Raw genomic sequence first — 17007 nt, 5'->3', positions numbered from 1 at the left:
GCATATATTTAGGTTAAAAGTCTACAAATATTTATTCGCCACGCATGACTTCTAGGAATGATACTCAAAAAAAAAAGGAAATCACTCCAACATTTTTAAAACTAAGTTCGCACGTGGGAGTACTTGTTCTTTGTCTGCGCTTTTTCATGGTTCACGAGTGTTAAGCTCCGCTGCAGCTTCTATAGAATGGTGTACAATATGCCGGTATCAACGCAGTTACAGGAATTCCTATACAGACTACCAAGCATTCGATCACCAGGCATTGTCCCTCCGGCATATTTTGATTAAAAGAAGCGACATATTTTTGCTGAAAACCCGGTTTATGCACTGGGGCCCGGTGCACAGATATTCCAAATTGCAACTCTTGATCATCGCGAGCGCGAAGGCGGCAAGTGAAAGCCTCTATGCTGTTGTCTGTACGGCCTGTGTAACGAATCTTTCAGTCTTGAGGTTGGTGGGTTAAACCATGCACTTGGCCCATTGCTATTTTTCAACGTGGCGTTTGTCTATTAACTGAGTGGTGCTATGTGGAGCACGCGGCAGTAGTGCCGATGTGCTATTTTGTGCTGGTGCAAAAAGAAAACTAGCTTGTATCTCTTCTTCAATGAGTCCTTCAATTAACCCTATTCTAGGCGGCTGCATAGCAGGCTATACGCCTGACACACTTGGAGAAGTAATGCATATTGTAAGAGACCACTTCTGCTAATTGAAGGACTTGTAGACCATCACCATCTAGACTTTGATGTTCTGCAGAAAGATTTTGAGCCAATCGCGCGCTGCATTAGGTTCTGAATGTAACATTGATGTGTCCAGACAGAAATATACTAACAGCGCATGTTCTAGCAGCCTGCCTTGTGTACCGACTGTAAGTTTTTTCAAAAAAGCTTTTTTTTTTGTTTTGAGTGAGTTAAATAATTTTGAATTAGCGATCTATTGATCCCAGTCCTCGCATGTGTTTATATGAAGGTGGTTGGTTTGTACCTCAAACAATGCATCCTTGCATTAAGTGCAAGCTGAGCAGACGTGAGAAACATCTAGACAGCATATCCAGCTCTCTAAGTACTTATTCAAATTATTTACGTGCAAGTATTTGCTTTAGTCAATGAGGAATTCGAATACTTTTAGAGTGCACCACGCGGATATCTTGTGACACTGTGAAATGATACCGACGTGTCAAGCACCTCGTTAATTACACCCGAATATTTATAAATTGATGCAGCACAACGATCATGCAAAGAATCCGCTAATATAAAAAAGGTATATGCTCCGCGGCGGATAAGTTGCAATTATAAACCAACACATGATTACTGGTTAATTAAACATGGTCCCTCAAATACTATTCAGTTAGTTCATAACTGTGACTTCTCTGCCATGCAACATATTTTTTATTTTTATGGATTATTTGCATTTCTCGCACAGGTTGGTATCACTTCCCGGTAAGCGGAGAGCTGCACGTGGTTTGAATGCACCTGGGTAGGGTTTGTATTTACTGTTGACTAAAGCTATAATAATGTGGCACTCGAAATGCCGAAAATCAAAATGACGAACTATTGAGTGCCGAAATTTAGAAAACCGAAAAATAAAAAAGCCGATTATACAAGATACCGAAAGTGTAAAATGTAAAAAAATCAAAGCACCTAACTATCCGAACGCGGGAATATCAAAATGTCTGCGTCACCTTGCTATACTGGAAGATAAAGTACCTAGATAAATTAGAGGTTATACCAGCACACTCGTTCACCCCCATTTCCAGTGGTCCCTTTACATTTATCTCAAGCCATCATAAAAATAGCAAACTATAAACTTTTCCACCTCCAATCGCACATCAGAGCACATCATTCTTGCTTATCGCAAACAGCTTGTGTGCAATTCGTTGTCGAAAACTTGAAACGTCGTCATTGTCCGGGTTACCCAGAGCAGCATCAAGTGATTTTGCGTAACCCTTGTTTCTTGCTCTGTAAGCGGCGGGATTGTCGCTCCCATGACGATGTCTTCGAGTCTGCCTTGCTTCCTCTTCATGGTAGCAATAAGGCGAAAGTGCATGGCTGTCGTGGATCACTTTCTTCGAGATTGCCATGCGAGTACCTCCTACAGGAAGGTCGGTAGTCACTCTGGCGTTGCAGTCTCCTCGATTCTCGCACCTCCAATAGTGCCTAGAATACACCTTCTTGTCAAACACATGAAAATAACCACATCTGCAACAAAGTATTTGTTTTTCTTTTTGGGAACATAACCCGCCACATCTCCGTCCATTTCCCTCCGAATCGGTGTTATTCGCGTGCATTGTTCAAGGGATTTTCTTCAATACGTCTTTTCAGCATTTTGATTTTCCAGCATTCGTTGTTTTAGGTGATTCGATTTTATGGCATTTAAATTTTTTCAGCTTTTTGACATTCGACCTTTTAATAAATCGGCGTCTTGATTTTCGACATTTTGATAGGGACCCAAGCTTATACTCCCTAATAAATCACTTCCATTGGCCTGAACAAAGCTTAATATGTTCTCTAAATGCTCCTCGCTTCCACAAAGCTTGCACTTCATGCTAGGATTATTTTCAATACTGCCAGTCTCACTTGGAGACCAAAGCAGGTGGGCATACAGATAACAACGTGAGTGCAACAGAATACACGCAGTGCACAGTACAATGGCATGTCATACAAAGAAGTGTTCTCTCTAATACAACATTAGTATATACAACGGAAGAATCAAGGTTAATACAATCCAATGAAACACAAAGAAACCATTAAAAAAAAGAATTTGCATGAATATGAAACCTTTTCCTTTCCCTTTTCATGGTTGGGGCTTATTTCCTATCGCGTCACAAAATATTGATGATGATTCTATGGCAGCTACTGTTGGGTCGAGGTTGTTCCACTCCCTAACTGCTGTAGGAAAAAATGAGTATTTAAACGTGTTGGAGTTGCAAAAGTATTCAGTTAACATTTTATCGTGTTTATTACGCGATATCCGGGATCTAGAGAAGGTGATATATTTGGAAGAAATTATGTTGAAGTGGTTGTGCAGAAGGCTATGCATGAATTTTAACCGAGCTTGTCTTGCTCTGCCTGCCAGTGTGTCTAAACCGGATGATGCTAGAAGTTCAGTGGGCGAGTCAGTACGTTTGTATTTGTTATGGATGAACCGTATCGCTTTTCTTTGAACTTTTTCTAGTTGATTTACGTTAGTAATATTGTGAGGGAACCAAACAGTGTTAGCATATTCTAGTACTGGCCGCACAAAGGTTGTGTAACTGAGGAGTTTGATAGGAGTGGGAGCAGACTTCAAGCACCTTTTAAGAAAGAATAACTTACGGATAGCTTTTGAGGATATGTTGGCAATGTGTTTGTTCCACTTGAGGTCGGTTGCTAGAGTAAGTCCTAGGTATTTGTGTTCATAAACTTTAGTTAGTTCAGTGTCATTAAGTGAGTAAGTAAATTCTGACGGGTTCTTTTTTTTTGTTACCGTCATTGACACAGATTTGCTGGTATTAATAGACATTTGCCATTGTTCACACCATGTGTTTATCACGTTAAGTTGTCTGTTCAGGGTGTGGTGGTCTTCGTAACACAGTATTTCTTTATAGATAATGCAGTCGTCTGCGAACAGCTTTATGTTGCATTCCATGTTAGTGATGATGTCATTAATATAAATTAAAAACAGCAAGGGCCCCAAGACCGAGCCCTGAGGTACACCAGATGAGATGGGAACAATGTCGGATGATGCTTCATTGAAATGGACGAATTGCGAACGCTGGGATAAAAAATCGCCAATCCAAGCAGAAATATTTCCGATGCCAATTATTGCCTCTAGTTTTGCTATTAACTTGTTGTGACACACGCGATCAAAAGCTTTGCTAAAGTCCAAGAATATAATGTCTGCTTGGCCGCGATTGTCAATTATCTGTGCAAGGTCATGAACAACTTCCGTTAATTGCGTCACTGTTGACATTCCGCGTCTAAACCCGTGCTGGCTGGGTGTTAATATGCGATTTTGTTCAAGATATACTGTCAGATGTTTTAAAATGATATGTTCTAGGATCTTGCATGATGTACTGGTAAGGGATATGGGTCGATAGTTAGACGGAGAGTTTATGTCACCTGATTTATGAATTGGTATCACCTTTGCCTTCCTCCAGTCATTTGGCACACGTGCAGTTGATAGTGAAAAACGATAGATAATACCCAGGTATCTGCTGCACCATTCCGCGTATCGTTTCAGGAATTCATTTGGAACATTGTCAGGGCCGCTTGATTTTTTAGCATCTAATCCAAGTAGAAGGTTAAGGATTCCCGAGTCAGATATGATGAGTGGGTCGATGCTGGAGCCTGTAGAAACGACCGATGGAAGAAACCCGTTATCTGTAGTAAATACAGATTGAAAGTACTTGTTGAATACATCAGCCTGGACAGCATTTTCATCATGAGTGCGTTCTGGCGCCAAAGTATTGCGTGCACGAAAGTGATTCCAAAATCTCTGCGGATTATTTTTTAGGAAATCTGGTAGGATTGTATTAAAGTATTGTTTCCGTGACTGGTTCAACTTTTGTTTCAGCTCTTGCTTGGCACCTATCAGCTTAGATTTCACGACTGATTGACTTTCTGTATGCTTCAGTGAACGACGTAACCTCTTAACTTTCCTTTTGGCATGTATAACCTCGCGCGTTACCCATGGGCTGTATTTTCTTGGTTTCCTAGTTTTTAACGGTATAAATTTGGTAATGCAGTCATGTATTATGCCCTTAAACTTTATCCAGAGGACATTTATATCTGCCGACGGATCAGAAGCAAATTCTGAAAATGATGTGAACTCATGTGCCAGGGACGTCAAAACGCCAGCGTCGTTCGATTTCTCAAAGTCAATGATTTTGCTTTCAAAGGACCTTTTCGAAATAGAACATGATAATGGTAGGTGGCATATCGGGATATCGTGGTCGGATATTCCTTCAATAATGCCAGTTTGCAATGTATTTAGTTGAAAGTGATCACTGAGCAGTATTAGGTCAAGTATGTTGTTTGCAGTACCTTGCGAGCGCGTTGTTTGGCTAACTACTTGTTCTAGACTAAAATTTAGCATCAGATCAATCAGCGCTTCGGAAGCATGTGATGAATATTCCTTTGTGTTCCAATTAATGTCTGGTAAGTTAAAGTCCCCCATAATGATAATTCTTAGGCTTGGGGCGTGGTTCTGCAGAAACTCATGTATGTTCCTTACGCAATCTTCGTTCGAGTCAGGACTTCGGTAAACGCAGCCTGTAATTATGGCAGTGCTGTTGCAGATGATTCTGCAGAACACCGCCTCAGCTTCCCTCACATCTGGCAATTGTACGAATGGAAGGGATTTCTTTATCAACAGCGCCACACCACCACCACGTGACGGTCGGTCTTTTCGAATGATGCAATAATTTGGAGGCACTATTTCGTGATCTGAGATAGCCGGGGAAAGCCACGTCTCAGTTAACGCTACTATATCAGGGTTATGTGCAAGGAGTAGGTTTTCAAACGCTTCAGTCTTATTTAAAATGCTTCTGGCGTTTACATTTAGTAGTGTTAGTTCCTCGGCTGTGTTTTGCTTCGCGTGTTTGGACGTTTTGCTTCGGCGTTTTTTCTCAGCGGGACCCTCTCCCCCTTGCCCTCATCCCAGGTGAATACTTGTTCATTTATGTAAAGTTTGTCCAATGACAAAGACACTTTGTCATGATGCTCCCGGCTTGCCTTTGCGCTATTCCACAGCAACCTTCTTATCTCTCGTGTTCTCTTACAGAAATCTTCCCCAATAGAGAGACCCGTATTTTTCAGCTTGCGTCCCTCCCGCAATATTATTGATTTCTGTCTAGAGTCAAGTAGCCTCAACATTACTGGTCTCGTTTTGTTCTGGGCCGGTTTTCCAAGACGATGAATTCGTTCTATGGTCACAGGCTTCAAGCCGAGTATGTCCTGAACAATGCCTTTATTTACAGCTTGTTCTAACTTTTCACTGTTCTCCTGTTCTGTTTCCGCTAAGCCGTATACTATAATAATGGACCTTCTACTCTGGTTTTCCAGGTCGTCCATTCGTTTTTCCAAATTTTTGGTAATCAGATGCATGTCTTCTATTTGTTTTACGCATGAAGTTATCTTCGGTTCAAGGCGCGACAGGGCATCTAACTTTTTATCCATATCAGCAAGCCGCCCCTCTTTAATTTCTTTGATATCGACGGCAACTTCCCTCAACTGCTTTGCGATTTGTGCTAGATCAGGTCCCGGATTACTTTCAATATCTCCTGCTAGCAAAAGAAGCTTTCTTAAAAATAGCAACACACTCGCAAATGCACAGCAAAGCCGAGGGCACGGCAGCACCAGCAAAAATGGGTCACCAGAACGTATACAGTAATCGTATTGTCTTCTTACCTGCACGATGAAGACAAACGGGTTAGTGACCGTCATTTCGCCGGTGCCGCCGTGCCCAATGGACGCACTGCGAGGAGGCAGGCTACCTATAGGCGCACTGTGAGGCGGCGCTGGGTGCTGGTGACGTAGATCTTCACACGTGGTCCTGGTCACGGATCTGGGCTGGCAGTCCCAAGGCGCCGGGCATGTTATCTCCGTCACGTGGAAGTTGACGAAGCCTGTGTCCGGCGCGTACCCGGGCAATCGTGCTGGCATAGCACGTACATCACCCACGGATGCAAGAAGACCGATGGACAACTGCACGATGAAGACAAACGGGTTAGTGACCGTCATTTCGCCGGTGCCGCCGTGCCCAATGGACGCACTGCGAGGAGGCAGGCTACTTATAGGCGCACTGTGAGGCGGCGCTGGGTGCTGGTGACGTAGATCTTCACACGTGGTCCTGGTCACGGATCTGGGCTGGCAGTCCCAAGGCGCCGGGCATGTTATCTCCGTCACGTGGAAGTTGACGAAGCCTGTGTCCGGCGCGTACCCGGGCAATCGTGCTGGCATAGCACGTACATCACCCACGGATGCAAGAAGACCGATGGACAACTGCACGATGAAGACAAACGGGTTAGTGACCGTCATTTCGCCGGTGCCGCCGTGCCCAATCATTGTAACAATCATTCATTGTTACAAGGCATGAACACGTGCAAGCACACAGATAACTCAGATAAGCCGAAGATAACTTGTCAATGATTTTCTCACCTAAAAGAAAATGTAAACAAAAACTTTCAGTCAGTACGCAATGAAAATCACTACTAAATGAACCGTTCAGTATATGTTTACCTTAAACGCGTTTATGTTAAACTTACGACCACTTATGAGCAAAAAAAAAAAAAGCTTTTTTAGCAAATTTTGACGCCAGTTGACCACACTATTTTGCATTAGGTACGTTTAAAATTATTTTTCGCCTACAGGGAAACTACTTGACAATTCATTAATACAATCTATTTCATTTCACTATTATCTGTCTATGGAAAAAATTTCCAATATGGGCCATATTTTTCTTCCTTAAGGCAAGAATAAACACCCATGAAAGGGTTCGTAAAAATATTTCAAGTTAAAAGGACGCCCCAGTTCAATGGGACAAACGTTTCGCTATTTTAATATAGGAGCCAGTTAGAAAAAAATTTATTGAGAATGTAGAACGGATTCTTCGGCAATACATTTTACGAGTCAGGCTTCAAGCTTTCCGAAATCAATTCGCATGCGTCTTACGGTATTCAAAAATGTATGTCATGAAACATTTCAGCGGAAAATCTCTTGCTCTATAAATAGAATATCCTCAATTTTTTAAAGCTAATCTCTAATGGTCGAGCGCCAAGATTTGGAGAGATGGCGTGAAATAGCCCAGTGATACCACTTGCCGCATAAAGCTGTTTGTTTGCTCTATATTGAGGTATAAAGTTAATTTTCACTTGGAGCCCCACGTAGTGTAAATTTCGTCTCAATGTGGACCCAAATGCGATTTTTTTAAGCCCGTGTTTTTTCTCACAAAATCAAAAAAAAAACTTTAGTCCTCTAAAATAATAGGCATAATATACCCTCCCCAGAGCAAGCATTTTATTACTCATGTATTTATGCATAGCGCAACAACACAAAGAAACAAATCACCCCGCCATGGTGGTCTAGTGGCTAAGGTACTCGGCTGCTGATCCGCAGGTCGCGGGATCAAATCCCGGCTGTGGCGGCTGCATTTCCGATGGAGGCGGAAATGTTGTAGGACCGTGTACTCAGATTCGGGTACACGTTAAAGAACCCCAGGTGGTCGAAATTTCCGGAGCCCTCCACTACGGCGTCTCTCATAATTATATGGTGGTTTTGGGACGTTAAACCCCACAAATCAATCAACTAAGAAACAAATCAGGGGCAGCGTCAGGATTATTTTACTGGTGGGGCACTCATGATAAGTGAATTCCTTAAGGGTGGGCAGGGAGGCAGGGAACTTAGCCATTGTGTTGTGACTATGTTCTCTCTTTTGGGGGGGGGGGGAATGGGGGGGCGAGTAAAAATTGAGGGGGGGGGAGCTCCTGCTCCCCCGTGCCCACCTCTTGTGCCGCTACCTGGAAGAAATGCAAATAGAACATTTCGGCAAGATTTCTGGATGCATGTATGACATAAATATAGCAGCAATATTGTTCAGCTTTTAACACCTTGCGCAAACGATTTTGCTTAACGTGAGAATTGGATTGGATTGGATAAACTTTTATTTGGTCCTCCAAAACACAGATCACTGTGTTGCGGGCAGCTCCCACGTGGGGACTGAGATGCCAAGAGAGAGAGAGAGAGAGAATAAACTTTATTGGGTTCCAGCATGCGGGATTCCCTCCGGCCGCGCAGGGCGTGGGGTTCACCCTATCTCACGTTACACTAGAAGTCCTAATGTCACGCGGGCCTAGACCTCAAGGCCTTCGTGCCCCGTCGCCGCTCGGGTTACTGAGGGTGTCCCCCTTTCGCCTTTGCAGCGCCAGTGCGACCTCGAGCTGCCGGACGGCCCTTCGCTGGTCTTCTGGGTCCGTAGACCCCACACGCTGTTCTACTTGCGGCGGTAACACCGGACCGTCCGCGCTGTCTGCGTCACATCCCCAGAGTATGTGAGCCAGGGTGGCTCTCGCGCTCGCGCACACACTGCACATTTCACTCACGTAGAGTTCGGGGCACACGTGTCGCGCTAGCGATGAGATGCCAAGCTCCTCAGCCGCCTCGCGGGCTTGGTGGACAGCCCAGAGCTGATCTGCCAAGGACGAGCTGCGGATTGCCGCCTCCCATCTGGCAGAGGTGATGTTCGATAAATGGGCGAATTCGGTGCACTGCCAGAGCATGTGTTCTAATGAAGCTATTTCCCCACAATGTGGACAAAGATTACTTGGGTATAGGTCAGGGTACATCATGTGTAACATTTTCAAAGTAGGGTACATCCGCGTTTGCAAAAGCCTTAATGTAAGTGCTTGGGGCCGGGTTAGATTTTTGTGAGGTGGAGGGAAAATCCTTATAGATAGGTAGAAATGTTTAGTGAGCTCGTTATGTGTTGTAAAATTTTCCCGGTTATCCCCTTCACCGGTAGAACGCATCCCCGGGGAGGCGCGGTTGGAGACTTCTCGCGCCGCCTCGTGTGCTGCTTCATTGAGATTGGGAGGGGAATCGTTGATTTGCTCAAGGTGAGCTGGATTAACGTGAGAACCAGTCATTCAAACGAGCAAGGTTATAGTAAATTTCGCAAACACTCAGACTACACTCTGTGAAATACGGAAAGATCCCACGTACGGCACAGGTTGGCAAAATAAATGGAACTCTCTCAGACTAAGTCAATAACCATATATAAAAATATTTTGCTTTGGACTCACTCGGACTGAGACTAACGAAATTTCTCTCTAATTAAACTCACTCAGACTCGGACTCATCGTTGTTTTTGTCAGCTGGATCCACAAATACTTTCCTCAAATATACCCACTCATACTCAGACTCATCAAAACGTTCCTCCAGCGGACTCACTCGCACTTAAACTCATCAAAATAAAACAAAAATATAGCCCTGGGAGACTCAGACTTACCAAAATTTCCATGAAAAGGACTCGCTCGGACTCATAGACTCGCCAAATGTTTCTAAAACCGGCGCACTTGGACTGAAAATGAGTGATATTCTACTTGGTCTGGCTCATACAATAAACCTTGAAGGAGCACCATTAAAAACACTTGTGAAAGAATTGCAATTACCAAGCAACACACACACACACACACACACACACACACATATATATATATATATATATATATATATATATATATATATATATATATATATATATATATATATATATATATATATATATATATATATATTGTAAGATGTCGTCCAGTACCCTTAAGACTCTCCTTCATTGTCTCGAGTATGTGGCCCACAACCTAAGCTTGACTAGTGATGATGAGTATGTACAGATGAAAAGATGGGACGCATAAACAATGCTCACACTTATTTGCCCCGCGCACTTGAGCGGCCGTCCCGGCCGAGACTTAGGCGGGAAATGTACGGCGAACAAAGGGTTTAAGGCGTGAAACGTGGACTATCTCGGAGGCACAATAACGACGGTCCGAGGAACCCTCAACGGGAGTGACAAGGTAATTGACAGGAGATGTCCGTTCAGAAATAACGTAAGGTCCGAGAAAGCGTGACTGAAACTTTTCACACAATCGATCCTGGAGTGCGAACAGGCGTCCAAAGTAATACTTCATCTCCAGGACGGAATGTGACGTCACGACAGAAGCTGTCATAGCGTTGCTTGCGGTCTTGTTGACTGGCCTCCGTGTTGAGTTGAGCACGTTGCCGTGCCTCAGCGAGCCTGGAAACGAAATGTTCTGGCGTAGTCGTGGACGTTTTTGTCGTTACATTGAAGAAAGAGGCGTCAATGGTGAATGTCGGCGCACGACCATAGACGAGGAAGAAAGGTGAATACCCGGTTGTTCGTTGAGCAGCGGTGTTGTGTGCAAATGTTACGAACGGCAAGATTTTGTCCCAGTTATCGTGGTTCGGTCCGATGTACATGGATATCATGTCGATTAGAGTCCGGTGGTATCGCTCTGTCAGGCCATTTGTCTGCGGGTGGTAAGCGGATGTGGTCTTATGAACTGTGCCACAAGTTTTTAGGATTTCATCGAGAATTGTGGACAGGAAGGCCTTGCCTCGGTCACTCAACAACGCGCGAGGTGCACCATGACGCAACACAATGGCTTCTAAAAAGAAGGCGGCAACGTCTGATGCAGATCTAGTGCGTAGAGGAGCAGTCTCCGTGTATCGTGTGAGGTGGTCGACAGCTGTGACGATCCAGCGGTGGCACGCTGGCGTTACGGGAAGTGGCCCGACGAGGTCTATTCCGACAACGACAAAAGGTGTATCGGGACATGGAATGGGTTGTAATAGGCCAGCAGGCGCTGAAGTTGGTTGTTTCCGGCGTTGACAAAGTTTGCAAGAAGCGACATAATTAGCCACAAAGGTAGAAAGACCAGGCCAGAAGAAACGGCTCCTAACGCAGTTGTAGGTCTTTTGGAATCCTAAGTGTCCAGCTGATGGGTCGTCGTGCAATGCTTCGAGAACTTGTTTTCGCAGCGAACGGGGAAGTACTGGCACCCACCGATGTCCATCCGCATTGTAAGTATAGCGCTGCAGTACGTTGTTCTCTAGCTTGAACTGCCATAGCTGACGACGTAGTCTGGCATTAGGTGGAGAAGACGAGCCATTCAAGTATCCGATGATGCGGTTACAGTAGGGGTCGTCACGTTGGCACGCGGCAAACTAGGCGCTGCTGTTTAAAGATAGTGACCCAGCAACTGCCAGGGGTGATAACGTGGTTGAAGAGGAAGCCGCTTGATCACCTGAGGGCCATTGAGGATTCGTGGTTGGAGATGAAAGTGGCAGAGGGCAGCGAGAGAGAGCGTCAGCATCCTGATGCTGTTTGCCAGACCTGTACACAACGTCAAAAGTGTACTCTTGCAAACGCAGTATCCAGCGACCGAGGCGCCCAGACAAATTCTTCAGCGAGGACAACCAGCATAGGGCATGGTGGTCGGTGATCACAGTGAAGTGGCGTCCATTCAGATAAGGGCGAAATTTCTGGATGGCCCAAACGACAGTGAGACACTCCTGCTCTGTTATCGAGTAGTTCTGCTCCGCAGGTGTTAGTGCGCGGCTGGCATACGCAACTACTCGCTCACGTGATGTTTCATCGCGCTGGAGGAGGACAGCACCGATTCCGTGGCCACTGGCATCTGTGTGCAGGAAAATGGGTGCACTCTCATCGAAGTGACGGAGGATGGAGTCTGATGTCAGAGCACGCTTAAGGGCTTGTAAAGCACACTCGCACTCTTCAGTCCACGTGAAAGCCGTTCCTGACGTCAGAAGCTTATGTAACGGCCCCGCAATGGCAGCAAAGTGACGGATGAAGCGGCGGAAGTGAGACGCCAGGCCCACGAAACTTCGCAATTGTTTTTGATTGCCCGGACGTGAAAAACTAATTACGGCAGCAACCTTGTCGGGGTCGGGTCGAACGCCATCTTTGCTGACAAGGTGACCCAATACTTTGATGCTTGTGCTGGCGAAGTGGCACTTCTTTGTATTGAGCTGTAGACCAGCGTTCGAAATGCACGTTAGAACTTCGTCCAAACGCTTAAGGTGCTGAGGAAAAGTAGAAGAATAAATTACGATGTCGTCTAAGTAACATAAACAGGTTTTCCATTTGAGACCACGTAAGACGGTATCTATCATGCGCTCAAATGTTGCTGGAGCGTTGCATAAGCCAAAAGGCATGACGTTAAATTCGTAAAGCCCGTCAGGCGTCGCAAACGCTGTTTTCTCCTTGTCTGCTTCGCGCATAGGTATTTGCCAATACGCGGATCGGAGGTCGAGGCTGGAGAAATATTCTGCGCCTTGTAGGGAGTCCAGGGCATCATCTATGCGTGGTAACGGATATACGTCTTTTTTCGTGATCTTATTGAGCGCTCTGTAATCAACACAAAAGCGGACAGAGCCATCCTTTTTCCGGACCAACACCACAGGAGACGACCAAGAGCTGGACGAAGGTCGAATAATATCCCGTTTGAGCATGTCGGTGACGTTTTCCTCAATTATTTGCCGTTCCGCCGAAGACAGACGGTATGGGCGGCGGCGTAGAATGGAGCTGCCTGCGGTTTCGATGCTGTGCTCTGTAACGGAGGTGCGGCCCAGAACTTTGGAATGTACGTCAAACAAAAGGCTGTGCTTTTGGAGAATGTCAAAGAGGTCTCTCTTTTGCTCGGCAGTGAGGTGAGGACTTATGGTGTCATTTAATGCAACAGTGGTAGCCTTCATATCAGTTGTAGCAGACAAAGGCATTGATTCTGCGTGAAGGGGAACCAGCGAGAAAGGCTCGCTGTCAGCGAAGCAGCTCACAGCAGTGCCTTGGGGCAGCATCGCTGGCGATGAAGTTGGCTTCAAGGCGGTGACCAATGCTTTACTATCGTTAAACCGCACAAGGCCGGGTGCTATGGTAAGCCCCGCAGGTTTGTATCGAACTGATGTGGCTATGAACACGTCACCGTTAACTATAGTATCCGAAGTGATCGTGAGTGATCATCTCCTGGCGAAATGAAACAATCAGCGGCAGCAATGAAACGGAAGCTGTATGTATCGACATCGGATGAACTTTCAGTAGCTGACATTTCAATTACTCGCTGACGACACGATATGAAAGCTGATGCCGAAGAAAGAAAGTCCCACCCTAAAATTACTGTGTGAGTGCACCAAGAAAGTACAAGAAACGGAATGTGGATGCCATCTATGAATGTGGATGCCATCTATGAAAACGCGGACTGTGCAAACACTTGAAGGCTGAATAGGGACTCCATCTGTGCAACGAATGGGAGGGCCATCGTATGGCGTCCTAACTTTTTTCAAGCGGGCACAAAAGTCTGCACGAATTACGGAAAGTGATGCGCCTGTGTCTACCAGTGCCTTTGTCTGTATACCTTCAACGTACACTAATAAAACATTCGGTGGGCGGTCCGGAGGAGTTTGACGGAGTTCGAAAGATGCAGCTTTCCCTCCCGAAGCTGCACTGTTTAGTTTTCCAGTTGGCGGTCAGGAATTAAAGTAGAAGGTCGGAGAGGAGAAGAGGAACGCCGCATCGGTGAAGGTGAGCGACGACGTGAGAAACGGGAACTGCCAACTGAGCCAAGGTTCTGCGGAGACGGCGACCGACGTGTGCTGTTCTGATACAGTCGGTGATAGGGTGGTCCAGTTGGGTAGAAGTCGTCCCGTTCATAGTCACCGTAGTTTCGTCTTTCGTCTTGTTGATGGCGTCGGCAAAACCTTGAAATATGACCACGGATGCCGAAATAAAAGCAAGTCGGCCGTGTAGTGCGCCAGGTGTTGTAAGGCTGGGAAGATGGTCGCGGTGCGAGCGAGTTGAGCAAACCATGCACATCAGGCGCTGATAGCTGCATTGGGCTGTGCTGGGGTGCAGGTGTCCTAGCAGCAACCTGAGCATAAGTTGGCATGGCCACAGGATATGAACTCGGAACAGGTGTGACAGTCATCGAGGCCAGGCATTAGTGGGGCGCAGGCGTCGTAGCAGCAACGTGAGCATAACTTGGCATGGGCACGGGATGTGAGCTCGGAACTGGTGTGCATGTGATGAAGGCCAGTTCCTCCCGCACGACGTCGCGTAAACTAGTAGCAGGTGGCGTCGTTCGAATATCAACGTGGCGAGGTGAAGCCTGTGCATGAAGTTCCTCGTGGATGATAGAGCGGATCAATGCACGCAGTTCTGTTGTGTCATGACTCGAGCTGAGATCAGGCATATCAGGTTGCACCCGAGTGGTTTGAAGCTCCTCGAGGCGCTGACAGGTAGCTACAACATCGGCTACGGTCTGGGGATTCTGCACCACAAGCGCGTTAAAAGCGACAGTCGCAATGCCTTTTAGCAGGTGGCGCACACGGTCGTTTTCCGCCATATGGTTGTCAATGCGGCGGCCAAGGGCGAGAACATCTTCAATGTAAGAAGTGTAAGACTCGCCGGGGCGTTGAACGCGTGCACCAAGCCGTTTCTTGGCGATATCCGAGCGCACTGACGGGTTGGCGAAAATCTGGCGGAGCTGGCGCGTAAAGGTGGGCCATGTCAAAAAATCTGTAGCGTGGTTCAAAAACCACGTTTTCGCGACGCCGCTCAAGTAGAATGCAACGTGGGTGAGTTTCGCAGGCTCATCCCAGTTGTTGATGGCACTCACGCGGTCATACTCCTCAAGCCAGTCTTCCACGTCCTCACCCGGAAGCCCTGCGAACAGCGGACGATCTTTTTGAGGGCTGGTGACCAGGTGAGAAGGGTTTCTTGGCAGTGGGAGCGGTGGTGCAGCTGCTGCGCTGGACTGGTCGGCTTGCGACATTACCGAACCCAGGTCGTTTAAGCGGTGGCCTGAACGGAGCTCCAGATATGTGTTCTAGAAAACGCTGGGGTTGTCCGAGAGCGCGAGAGGACGCAGGAATCGGGCAGCACTCTCCACCACTTGTAAGATGGCGTCCAGTACCCTCAAGACTCTCCTTTATTGTCTCGACTATGTGCCCCACAACCTAAGCTTGACTAGCGATGATGAGTATGTACAGATGAAAAGCTGGGACGCATAAACAATGCTCACAATATATATATATATATATATATATATATATATATATATATATATATATATATATATATATATATATATATATATATATATATATAATAAAAAATTTTTGTCAGCAGAAAATCTGAGAACCATGACTCGACAGGGTCGTGTTTTTTAAAAAGTCTGTTACCTGTCCCGAGTTTCGAATCAGGTAAGGCGCATTCACTGTTCATTATTCATCAAGTCTTCCCGCAAAACACTGCAAAAAAAACTTGTCTTCATTGTAAGGACCTGTGGTTAGTGCACATTTACGTGTTATACTACATAAGCTGAGTCTTTCAACAATAACTCATCAGTTGAAATACAGCGCCTGTGTTTGCGTCGCTTTTGGTGGGCATGATTGTGTTGTATTGTATGCTGCTTCCTCAAAAATAAAATAATGGCTAGGTTGTTAGCTACCTGCTGCAACAATAAAAAAAAGATGCCACAGTTTTTTTTCAGTACACCTATCTCTACCCCCCCCCCCCGCACACACACGCACACCAGAGCTATTAGCGTCCAAGAAGAAAGAGGGGCTGTTTACGGTTGCGCACCTGTCATTCCTTCTCTAAATGTCTCGGTGTGAGGGAGTTTGTCGGAGTAGCGAGGATATAATGAACGACAGGAATCAAAGGTGAACATTCGACATAAGCCTGTGTGTTTTGGATAGAAACTGAAGGAATGAGAACTCCAACCAAAATATATTTAAGGAAAAAAACCCCCCCCCAATGTTTCGAAGCTGGTCCGGCTTCTTCCTCAGGGGTGAGAGACTGGCTTCAAAACGTCGTTTTTTTTAAATATGTTTTGGTTGGAGTTTTCTCATTACTTCAATTTACGAATAGAAGTGGGGATGGTGGTAAAGGAAAGGGCTGCCCCAGTGGCTTTCGCAATACTTCATTAGGCAAAATATTTTCTCTTTTCAACTTGCTGTGTAACCTCCTACCTTTCTCATGACTCTCGGCTAAGCTTTGTTTTGTGCTCGGTAGCTCAGCGTGAGGTGAGTTTCCGCGAACCTTACCTGCCTTCCAAACCAGTTACTGCATGCAAGCTTCCCCCAAATGGATGAATCTGTGGTTGAAGAAAAGGGAAAAGACGCTATCTTTCCTTGGGAGAGCAGGGCTCAGTGGCTTGAAGGGAGGGCGGGGGAATGGAGAAAAGAGTTTAGAAGTAGGAAGGAGGAGAAGGTTTGGAAGAACGTGACGGCCATGGCTGCCAGAGCAGAAAGAGAATAGGGGCCATTGGCAGGGCAGTACGAGTCGTACGACTTGGAAATGTGGAGCTGCAACCACGTACACACATACCTATGGTCATTCCCACAAGAGGAAAAAAAAATGTCCTAGATCACCTTTCTTGGGCGAGATTACAGAAAACTAGCTAAACGAGAAAACTAAAATAAATAAATAAACAAC

At 45.8% G+C, this 17007-nt stretch overlaps 1 protein-coding gene across 1 annotated transcript; it reads right to left on the bottom strand.

Moving 5' to 3' along the window:
* Positions 1-1595: 1595 nt before the first annotated feature.
* LOC142785278 (uncharacterized) lies at positions 1596-7037 on the bottom strand. Its single transcript, XM_075883721.1, has 2 exons — positions 6387-7037; positions 1596-2153 (listed from the first exon to the last, which is right to left on the bottom strand). The coding sequence occupies exons 1-2, from the start codon at positions 7014-7016 to the stop codon at positions 2016-2018; spliced, it is 768 nt and encodes a 255-aa protein (XP_075739836.1). The 5' UTR covers positions 7017-7037; the 3' UTR covers positions 1596-2015.
* Between the last annotated feature and the right edge of the window lie 9970 nt (positions 7038-17007).

The sequence above is a fragment of the Rhipicephalus microplus genome, unplaced genomic scaffold, assembly GCF_043290135.1.
Source record: "Rhipicephalus microplus isolate Deutch F79 unplaced genomic scaffold, USDA_Rmic scaffold_20, whole genome shotgun sequence".
Lineage (NCBI taxonomy): Eukaryota > Metazoa > Arthropoda > Arachnida > Ixodida > Ixodidae > Rhipicephalus > Rhipicephalus microplus.
This window is presented reverse-complemented; position numbering and strand designations above follow the sequence as displayed.

Coding starts and splice junctions, on each gene's coding strand:
- LOC142785278 (XM_075883721.1), bottom strand. CDS start 7,016: ATGACGGTCACTAACCCGTTTGTCTTCATCGTGCAGTTGTCCATCGGT. Junction 2,154..6,386: donor CGTTTGTCTTCATCGTGCAG/GTAAGAAGACAA, acceptor GGTGTATTCTAG/GCACTATTGGAGGTGCGAGA.